General features: G+C 40.8%; 1 protein-coding gene across 1 annotated transcript in view; it reads right to left on the bottom strand.

Moving 5' to 3' along the window:
• Positions 1–1368: 1368 nt before the first annotated feature.
• The window catches only part of LOC135204831 (facilitated trehalose transporter Tret1-like), a 32138-nt gene continuing 21874 nt past the window's right edge, over positions 1369–11632 (bottom strand). Inside the window, exons 3-9 of the mRNA XM_064235036.1 lie at positions 10398–10606; positions 7298–7398; positions 6162–6305; positions 5434–5547; positions 4822–4983; positions 4545–4686; positions 1369–3719 (exon numbers count right to left, since the gene is read on the bottom strand). Coding sequence (XP_064091106.1) covers positions 3363–3719; positions 4545–4686; positions 4822–4983; positions 5434–5547; positions 6162–6305; positions 7298–7398; positions 10398–10606 — 1229 coding nt within the window. The 3' untranslated portion in view covers positions 1369–3362. The remainder of the gene's footprint in view (positions 3720–4544; positions 4687–4821; positions 4984–5433; positions 5548–6161; positions 6306–7297; positions 7399–10397; positions 10607–11632) is intronic.

Here is an 11632-nt window from a genome sequence, read left to right as displayed (position 1 = left end):
AACTGGAGCCATGCAACTTACTCCAGATGTTATACTAGCATGACCCTTAGAAATTCAGCATAGTTCAGAATAATGCCGAAAGATTGGGAATTTACACGAAACCCCCCCAAGGGCTTTTGTGGTCGTTATCTATGCATCAACTCTGAGGCGGTAGTACCAAACATAGCAGAAACTCACTGGGACGCCATGTTTAGTACTAGGCCTTCGGGGATAAAAGATATCATCTACTAGTATACTTTGTCGACCGCACAGTATAGAAATGGGGGTGTGTAAGGCACCAGTTGTGCGAAGAGAGTGGATGAGCCTGGAACATCATCGCAGAATATTACACTGAGGAGAATGGTAAACTGTTTTTTGGATTTCAGGCAGAGGAAGAAGTTGGGTGGACTTAAGGTTAAGTTCGAGGACCCGTTTGTTGTGTCCTGTGTCACTGCACTCTTTCCTCCAAGGCAGGTAGTCACTCCAAACTTGCTGTTACATCTTGGAAACTTTTAACGTTCATGAGACGCATTACGGTAAGACTTCTTTCTTTATTGACCCAGAAGGCCCTGGTATTAGCCTGGTATCCACCTATGCGTCACCTCCGAGGTGCTAGTGCTGAGCACGGCGGAAGATCGATGGGATGCAGCGTTAGTACTATCCCCTCGGGGATCAAGGTATATTATATGCACCCCTTTCTATATATTACTACATATTAATAAACGATGTCTTTGATCCCCGGAGGGCTAGTACTAAACACGACATCCCACCGAGCTTCAACCGTGTTTAGAACTAGCACCTAAGAGGTGACGCGTAGGTGGAAACATAGCAGCTTAACGCCAAAGGCTCCTTGGTCCAAAGGAACTTATGTGTTGTTGTTACATATCTTTGGAGACCCAAAAGGAATTGTAATAATTCTGATTCTCTGCTATGAACCTCTTTCTGAGTTCCTCTAACGTAAAAAGTGCCGTATGAGGCAGAAATAGACAAGCGAAAAGCGTTTTTTACAGGTTTATTCAGTGGTCCAAATCTCGTTCGCATTTTAAAAGGCTTGCAATTCATAGGGGTAGTCTTCATACATGCCCTAATCGGTGCTTGAAAATCAATCGGAGCTCATTTGCAAATTTACAACTTCTTATATCTATTTATAATAATAAAATCCGAGTGGATCTTTCTTGTTTGTCCGTCCCGGATGGGAGCGGGATGGATGGGTAGGGGATCGGGAGGATAGGGGAGACACTGCGGGCAGCACCGAGTTCCAGCGCAGCGTAGTGCACGCCATCGTGCTTGTCATCAACGAATTCTTTATAAAAGTGCAAACGTGTATTTTCCATTCCTTTGTTTAATTTACATTTACCGCAAACATTCAGGCAAGAAATGAAACACTGCTTTATTAAAATTTTTATTCTCCATAAATGAGGGAACATCGTAATTTGGAATTCATTCTGCTCTGAACACAGAGCCTGAACTTAGGAACCAGGAAGCACTTTGATCTCTTTTTAGGATTATAAAAAAAAAACATTCAAAAAACAAAAAAATCCTGGAGAATCATCACTCTTCTTCTTTCCATCTCGTACCGAAAACGAGAAACAATAATCTCTTCCAGTCTTCTTGTTCTCCACTAATTCTCTCATGACTGTTGGAACACCTTGCGACACCGAGTGGTCAGACCATCACAACATGTAAACACCTTGTGACACTATGTGGTCAGACCATCACACTGTAAATACTGTGACATGACACTGGGTGGTCAGCCTATCACATGGTGTAAACACAGAGCGACACTGAGTGGAGAGACCATCACGACATGTAAACAGTGTGACACTATGCTGCCAGACCATAACAGTGGGCAACAACACTTTACGACACTGAGTGGTCAGACCATAGCAATGGGTAAACACACCTTACGACACTGAGTGGTCAGACCATAACAGTGGGTAAACACCTTACGACACTGAGTGGTCAGACCATCACACACCCAAACACGCTGCAACGCAGTAGTCAGACTATCGCAGTGAATAAAAACTACGATGATGATTGGTTGGGTCATCAGTACGTATAAACACCCTGCAACACCAAGTGGTCACACCTTCAACACACATGAACACCTTTCACAAACCCCAATGGAAAACGGGTACACTACACATTCAGACAAATGTCACCAGTTTAGAAAGACAGTTACCAGTCACACAAACACCATGCAGTCAGAGGAATTCCCTTTGGTCAGATGAATGCTGCACTTAGACAAACGCCGCACAGCTGACGGAAACCGTGCGAGTCAGATTAACGCCACATTGTCGGACAAACAATTACGCATTCAGATGAACACCTCTTTGGCAGATGCACACACCATCCAGTCAGACAAACACTGCCACGACAGACGGACATCGTACGGTCAGACGAGGAAACAATTTGAGCTTCTTAAATAATTTTCCAGCACTGGAAATCAACCTTTGCGAAAACTTCATAGAACCACGTCAAAAGAATGATAGGCAAGGTCTGGGATGCGTGGGATAAAACTTGTATATTCTTAAGTCTAATATAAACCGAAGTGCTAAAACTTATCGAAAAATTCAGGGGGATGGACGTGGGGGGGGGGGGGGAGGGGGGAGTGTGGGAGGAGGGAATTTCAACGCAGCGAAGGAATGAGTAGTAGAGTAGACAATGAGATTATAAACACCATCGGAAAAATAAAAACCTGTCTCCATCGTGTTGTCACAATATGGTAGCTAGCTACGGTAATTTATTATATTGACAAAAAATGTATAAAAATATCTTTTGCGTATAAAAGAGCTAAGATAGAGCGCCAGCTCTATTTTTCTTTCTCTATTGTATATACACATACATATATGACATACATACAGCTATATATATACATGTTCATGTAGCATCTGTACATAGAAATACATATATATGTATATACTTTACATAATAATATCATACACACAGTGTATATAATCCCATACATATATATAAGAATGTATCTGTATGTGTACCATATGTGTCATATATTTTAAAAATATGTATCATTGCATTTAAATGTCTACATATACATTTCTGTATATATGTATGTATACATACACTCACCATACATTTGAATTTGTATTTAAAAATATTTCATTATAATCGGAAATTGGTTTAAAGAAATATGAAACGTGAAAGACTCGATATTGAGACGGCCAACAGTAGCCTCAGGTCCTCTGGAGGGAGTTACCTCAGGCCACGGAGGGCCTCTTAGGGCCTCTTGATAGCCCCAATTAAGGTCCCTGAAGGCTTGGCATGAGTGGCCCCAGGACCTGATCAGGGTTCGAGCAATGGCCGCATTGGTAACGCCAGTCTCCCCAGAGTCCCATCAGCAGCATCAGCCTCTACTAAGGACGTCTCTAGGGCTCGTCATCCGAGGGGATCCTTCGGGGCTTCGGGGCAAAGAAGCCTTCGATCTCCTCCAGCGTCTTGCCCCTGGTCTCCGGCAGGAAGAGCCCGAGCGCCACTCCGGACAGACTGAAGAGGGCGTACAGCCAGAAGACGACGTACGTTGGCAGAAGGCTTGTCAGATGAGGGAAGGTTAGGCCTATGATGAAGGCGAACAGGGAGTACGCAGTCACGGCTACGCCGTTGCCGATAGTTCGCACGGCGAGAGGAATCAGTTCGCCGGAGAGGAGCCACGGGATAGGGCCGTATCCCAGTTCGTTGAAGAAGACGTAGATGAGAAGAGATGCTAGCGGAAGGAGGCCAAGACCCTGGGGATAAGAGACGAGATTGAGGTCAGTGAAACAGGTCAGAGGTAATAGGGCTGCTCCATCTAAATGTGCTTGGGTTTGAGTTACCACACAATGTTTTATTCAGTCTTTACAGATTGCAGATTTCATCGTTAGTGAATGATAAACATTGGTATTCATGATAATAAAAACCAGAAATATGAAAGAATGATGACACAGTTCCTTTCCCTTCTATAGCCTACATTAGACTGTAGCAGTTATTTCATTATTGTGCCCAGGCAACCTACTTTTAAGAAACCGAAGGCACTGTTGACTCATAGGTGGCAATCGCGAAACAGTCAGGCTCATTGGCCTTGTCAACAAATTGTCTGAGATGGGACAGATTTCTGAAATGGTTTGAAATGCATTTCCAGCAGGTTTCAAGATGCATGGAAGGTGAAATAGAACAGTGAACAGACGTGGTGGGGATAGCTCTGGGACCTAGGTTTTATTGGATGATTAAATATGTTTTGAAAGTGGAACACAATAAAGTAAACAGGCGTGCATCGAGACAGACCAAACAGCACATTAAATTGAACAATACCCTGGTGGGGGTACATGGTACCCTTTCGTTAGGGTGCACCTTGTGTATCACACTGTATTCCAACCTGCTGCCTAACTTCCTTAAACTTGACCTTGCTCCAGTTTTTTTATTTTGCTTCAGAACAAATCCTTTGGACTGACCTTCTGAGAATCAACAATAGCAGCTCACTGGTCCCGTTCAACTAATTCATAATGATATTGGTAAAGATAAAGCATCAAAGTGTGATAGCCACCTGACTCGGCTACTTGGTTCCCAGTACTTACCGTGGAGAAACCTGCGCCTTTCAGATAGAAGAAGGCGCCGATGGACAACATGCCGACGCAGGACCCAATGGCCGAGACGATGAGGAGGGGTTTGCGTCCAGCGCGGTCGAGCAAGACGGCACTCACCAGGGTGGAGATGAATCTGGAGAGGAAAGTTATGTAAGAAATAGCCCAGAGATAGAGAGATACTAGTCAGTGTTGTCAGGCCTCATGAAACTTGCAGAGCAGAAAACATGTTCTGTTTGTTTCGTTGCCAATTGCGCACTATTATTCTTACCTGACGAGGCCAACAATGACAGTTGCAGAATTGGCATCAATGTTGGTATTGGCTTCATTGAAGATGTCGACAGTGTAAGCTGTTACAACGGCAAAGCCACTGAACTGCCCGCACATGAAGACCAAGAAGACGATGAGTGTGGGCTTCCAGTTCTGGGTCTTCCTGGAAGGGGAAAGGAAGATTGAAAAGAGGGTTTCGTTATATATCTTTCTTAACGGAGTTATGGAACTATAAATGATAGTAGCAGTAGCAGAGAAGAAATAGGCTCTTCTGGAAAAAGGAAGTATTGTGTAAAGCACGTATTGATTGCTAGTACTAACATACAACTGTTACACCTGATGAAAAGTACACTGTTATTGCAGTTAAGTTTCAGAAATCTCGAACTTGGTGAATGACACTAAGAATTAATTGTCAACTGTCAGCATAATACAACAATCAATACATTAAAATTAGGGTCACATGTCCCTCACAGGGTTTCACTGCTAGATATCATTATTCACCATGAAAACACTTTCTTCTAAAAGAGTCCATTAATTTGCACAGTTAGTTTCTGATGAATACAACGCCCAGTTATTGTGACTGAATACCAAAGACTTGATTGAAAAGACTCACTTGAAGAGGCCAATTTGTTCCCACACCGATATCTCTGCTCCTTCCGTTGCCATGATGTTAGAATAAGTCGCGTCCAGTTCAGCCTTTACGTTGTGGTCCTCGCTACGGAAGTATCTGCAAAGAATCAAACATGTTTAACATATGCCCTGGACGAAAGCTTGAGGATATGTGAGATGACTCAAACGACAAGACATTTCAAAGAAGTTTGTGGAGTATCCACATCTAGAAAATATCAGTTTCCTCAGAATCATCCAGGATATCTTTAGGAAAACAATAACCGCTCTTCTTTGTAATGATTAGCATTGTGTCCATTTCAATAGGCCTATTTCACTCCAAGTTAAAGCTATACTTTAAGTTTCTAATATCTATGGATAAGGAAGGTTCCTTGCATTGTAGGTATCTACTATATTGGCAACTGTAGACTGTAGTACCTATGAATTTCCTTTACAACAACCCTGCTACATTTGCCCCTGTAGACTTCTGCAGTTTTTATCTTCTTTGCTACATTCCTACTATCAAAATTGCTGAGTGCCATGCTGCACATTTTCTTTCACTGAGGTATATTGCAGGATTCAAAGCTACAGACATCTAGACTGCAAGTTTCAATTCCATGTCTGTGCCAGCGTTTGAAGTGACAGAGGGTTAACTTGTACATGTTCCTTGCGATATGTGTGTAGGATATTAGATCAGCATTTGACCCAGTGGATAGTTAAACTGTGCAACCTTACCTCAGAGACTTGTGGGCAGCGTCCAGCCTTCCCTTCTTCACCAACCACTGTGGAGACTCGGGGAGCACCAGCATGGAAATGAAGAGCGGGATGCCCGGAACCAAGGCAGAGGCGATCGCCAGCCAGCGCCAGTCCATGACGGAACTGCAAATTGAAGAACAGAGGGACAAATGTCCTGTAGTCTCTCACGCATGCGCAGCCGTCGGGAGGTTGTTGGAACACAAACAACAGACTGAACAACAACAACAACAACAACATTAACAAAACCAAACTGCTTATGTTACAGAAGATGATATATCAAACACCAAACAGATACCAAAAAGTAATAACAACACAGACTGAGCATTCTCTATCCATTATGATATAATTCTATACATATATATAAATATATTTGAATCTATATGAGTCAAAATGGGGTGTTTTACTTTGAGTTATGGAAGATCACCAATAACACCGGTAACGAGAGAGAGAGAGCCTGTTCTGGGCCTGTGGGGAAAAAACGCCAGAGTTACATGTAAGTTGGCCATAAGCGACCAATGGCTTTGACTAAGAAGTGAAGAAGTTCCAAATAAACTTGTCTAGCTTTTAACCCTTCCAATAGCTATGTTTGTCTAATGAGCTGAATACTGACAGTTTATGTATCCCTTCAGACGCTCTTAATATTGTCTACTTAATAGTGCCTTTTGAGAATAAAGAGCTGGCAAGCCTCTTGGTCACAGAGCTTTGAATTCCGTTAGCAGAGCCACGTCTGGGGCGTCAAGAAACTTGATAATGATCAAATTTTGAGTTTTTTTCATACTAGTCTGATAAAAGTGTCTTCATGGCAAGTTTAAACATTAAAGATTATATCAATCAGATATGAAAACTACTTTGACAATTGACTTTAAGAGAATAAACCAGTAAGACACGCAAACCCAGACCCTCCTAGTGTTTACAAGAAGCGTTCTTTGCACCCAGTTTACCCAAAATAATATAAGAATTAAAATTTTGAAAAAAAAACTGCAGCCTGATGGGTTATAACGCTGCTCATTTCGCTTCGTCTCTGATTTATCGACCAACCACTTGAAACATGAACTGAACAAGAGAGGCAAATCAATGCCAAATGACAAGAGGACGACAAAAGAGGAGAGACTTACCCGAAAGCGTAGCAGAGGAGCGAGCCGAGGGCCACGGCAGCTTCAGGGAACGCCCCCATCAGGCCTCTGATCTTGGGCTCGGCGATTTCTGTGGCGTACACCTGGAAACGTCGGATCAGTTAGTACAATATTAAGGTAGATCGATAGACCTAATAGGTAGAGTATAACCTCTGTGCAATAACCAAAGTCTGGTGGCTTGGAATTATTACGAGCTTCTTGGCTGGCGCTACATGCGCTGGAACCCAGCGCTGTGACTTGGAATTATTGTTATTACTATTATTACGAGCTTCTTGGCTGGCGCTACATGCGCTGGAACCCAGCGCTGCTGCCTCCCTCTCCCTCCCGATCCCCTAATTAGCCTGCCCCTACCAGAGTGGACATACAGGTTTGCAGGTTGGGTGTATGTCTTCCCTACCCTCCTGTTCCCATACCTATCCTGCCCTCACGGGGTGGACAAACAGGTTTGTTCTTGCGATAGTCTGCTTATCCAACTGGGGTTGCAAGCTGGCCTGTAATACTTTATATATATATATATATATATATATATATATATTTATATAGATATATATATATATATATATATCATTAAAAATCTTCATAAGTTGTCCCACCTAAGTCACCTAGAACATAGTACGATGTAACGTCCCACTAATAATAATAAATAATAATAATAATAATAATAATAATAATAATAATAATAATAATAATAAATTATATTAGCAATAAATCAACAGCCATTACAGACGACGAATCTTACATTAATATATATGACTCGTGATGGACGCTTGAGACGAACTCTTTTGCAACTAATTTATGCAAAATTGCATCATGCAGAATTGCAAAGCGATCTCAAATTACCATTCAGTTATTTCTTCATCCTCTGGTGTCAGACGAGACGTGAAATTCGTGGGTCTCACGTGATGGACACGTGGTCCTCAGTGGGTCACGAGAGAGAGAGAGAGAGAGAGAGAGAGAGAGAGAGAGAGAGAGATTTAGCTTATATTCACCAGTGAGATATGGTTTTGTGAGAGAGAGAGAGAGAGAGAGAGAGAAGAGAGAGAAAGAGACGAGAGAGAGAGAGAGGAGAGAGAGAGAGAGAGAGAGAGAGAGAAATTTTAGCCTATATTCAGGCCAGTGAGATATGGGTTTATGTAAGAGAGAGAGAGAGAGAGAGAAAAAAAAAAATTTTCAGATATTTACCAGAGAGAAATGGGTTTAATGTGAGAGAGAGAGAGAGAGAGAGAGAGAGAGAGAGAGAGAGAGAGAGAGAGAGAGAGAGAAAGTTACTATCACAACGAGAAAAATAGATTTGAGAGAGAGAGAGAGAGAGAGAGAGAGAGAGAGAGAGAGAGAGAGAGAGACTATTCTCCGGCGCCCTAGACTGACATACAATCCTGTTTTAAAATGTAGCAAGAGGAATTGCAGAGCACCTATAAAACAATTGAAGGCTGGCAATGCGCGCATCTGCAGCAACTTCTTGGCTGTCGCGTAGATATTTGCAGATTTTTTGTCAATTATTATTATTATCACTATTAAGAAGATGAAACCTGGAAGAATAAAGAGGAAGTAAAGGAAATGCAGAAAGAAGAAAAGATTAATCTAATAAATAGCAGAGGAACGGGAGCTAAATGAATTAACGAAATTATTATTCGAAAGTTGGCAAACGGCGCACTGAGGCGGCCAGCGGAGCTTTAGAATGAATTAATAAATGAATATGTATTATACTGCAGGGTTCAAAATCATTTGTTGTCGAATTCCAAGAGCTTTATAATGTGACTCGACAGTTGGGTAGCGTTGCATATAAATATTTGGTTTGTAAGTTATAAATATTTTCTCGTTTTATTCAGTAAAATATATCTTATCCGTTTGTTTTGTTATTTCAACTATTAGACTATCCTTCTTCTTTTTCTAACAGTATATGTATATATGTAAGTGTATATCACAAATAATATGGTATACATACATATAAATACATATAATTCTCCGCGGTCGAGTGGATAAGGTCAATCTCACTGTGCGTACCGTAGGACGCAGGTTCGAATCCTGGCTTGGTCACCAAATCTTCCCAATCATAGGCTTTGTAGTGACTATAGTGTCTAGTACAGAAGTGTTAAGAAATGGAGAAGTTTACGGCACAGTGTAGCGAGAGAGAGAGAGAGAGAGAGAGAGAGAGAGAGAGAGAGAGAGAGATCATTTCTCAACTACTACTATACCTCATGACCGCTAAGCCAACTATCTCTCTCTCTCTCTCTCTATTTCATAACTCATGGCCTCAATTATAAAATAAAACAATAAAATATAAAGAAAAATTGGCCCCTTGTCTTGTCTCCTTTTAGCGCAATCATTCTAGCTTGGCTCGGTGGAATGTGTATATGTAGGTTAGCCGGTCTTAATTTTGGCGTTTTCTGTTATCTTTTATTCCTATCAAATTCCTCCCTCTGGGGGTTATAAATTTGACGCAGTGTTGACACGCAATGAGATATTTCGGGAGGAAAGGTACATATACAGTTTACTTCCTCAAAGATTTAATTATTAATTATTTAAATCTTTTGTATGATTCAAGATTTCAGTATGTGCCCTGAATCTGGAGAGAGAGAGAGAGAGAGAGGATTGAGATTTAAACCATTTTCAAATATTCAGTTCTTATGAACTTTAGAGGAGAGAGAGAGAGAGAGAGATGAGAGAGAGAAGAGAGTAAGGAGAGACGACTGAAAGGAGAGTCGAGAGAGACAGACAGGACAACAGGAGAGAGAGAGGAGATTTAAACCATTTTCAATATATGTTCTTTTAGAATCTGGAAGAGAGGAAGAGAGAGAGGAGAGAGAGAGAGAGAGAGAGAGAGAGAGAGAGAGAGAGAGAGATTAAACCATTTTCAGTATCGTGTTCTTTATGAATCTGTAGAGAGAGAGAGAGAGAGAGAGAGAGAGAGAGAGAGAGAGAATTAAAACCATTTTCAATATCAATGTTCTTTATGAATCTGTAGAGAGAGAGAGAGAGAGAGAGAGAGAGAGAGAGAGAGAGAGAGAGAGAGAGAAACCATGCATTTACATAACCAGCCAATTTCTGTAACGTAATTATCCTTCAAATCTCCCTTACTTACCTGGGGCACAGGCGAGAAGATACCCAGGAATATGCCGCTGATGAAGCGCCCCACGTAGATCAGGACGATGCTGTTGGCGAAGGCGACGAAGGACCAGGAAAGCAGGCAGGGCAGCGCCGTGACCACCAGGGTCATTCGAGGACCTATGGCGTCCATGATGAAGCCGCCCATCAGGGAGCCGGCGATGGACGAGATCGAGGGCAGGGACGCTGGAAGAGAACGAAGGATACTGCGGTATAGTGCTGAGGTTATACGGTCAGTCAGGTTCGTACAGAGTGGCCACCATATATATATATATATATATATATATATATATATTATATATATATATATATATATATATATATATATATATAGGCCTATGAAAATACTAAGGGGGGTTAAAAAAAGGGAGCAATATATTTATATATTCATATGTATAGGCCTATAAAAATTAGTAAGGATGATCATTCCTAACACGTATTAATGTAAACACGAAAAGTATTTTATTATTGTATATATATATTCGAATATATATATATATTATATATATATATATATATATATATATGTATATATATAGGCCATAAAATACTAAGGTTAAGAGCAATATATTATATATTAACATGATTTACATGTATAGGCCTATAAAAATTGGTTACGATGATCATTCCTAACACGTATTAATGTAAACACGAAAGAGTATTTTATATTTGTACATATATATATATATATATATATATATATATATATATATATATATATATATAATATTATGTGAATGAGAAAATTGCCCTAAAAAGAACACTGACCATTTCGTACCCAAAGTGCAATAATACCTTTTTTTTATTTTCTACCGTCTCAACTAAACCTTGAGAAGAAAAAAAACACAATTGAATATCGCATAAATAATAATAATAATAATAATAATAATAATAATAATAATAATAAAAGGTGGGAGAAGCAGTTAGACATTTATTAGGAGTCTAGGATAAACAAGTGTCACACGCCAAGCGCATGAGCGCTGCGTCTTCCTCTTCTGATTCTCTCAATTGGAGGTTCGGGACACCTCTTTTTTTATGTCTTTATTCTTTTCAGTAATCCGTCAGCGAAAGAGTTCATGGTACAGTTGAAGAGAGAGAGAGAGAGAGAGAGAGAGAGAGAGAGAGAGAGAGAGAGAGAGAGAGAGAGCAGCTAGGCTACTTCTACGAAGTTGTACAGGGTGTCCATAAAGTCCCAGTACCATTCTGAGCAAT

The sequence above is a fragment of the Macrobrachium nipponense genome, chromosome 47 (assembly GCF_015104395.2).
Source record: "Macrobrachium nipponense isolate FS-2020 chromosome 47, ASM1510439v2, whole genome shotgun sequence".
NCBI lineage: Eukaryota > Metazoa > Arthropoda > Malacostraca > Decapoda > Palaemonidae > Macrobrachium > Macrobrachium nipponense.
This window is presented reverse-complemented; position numbering and strand designations above follow the sequence as displayed.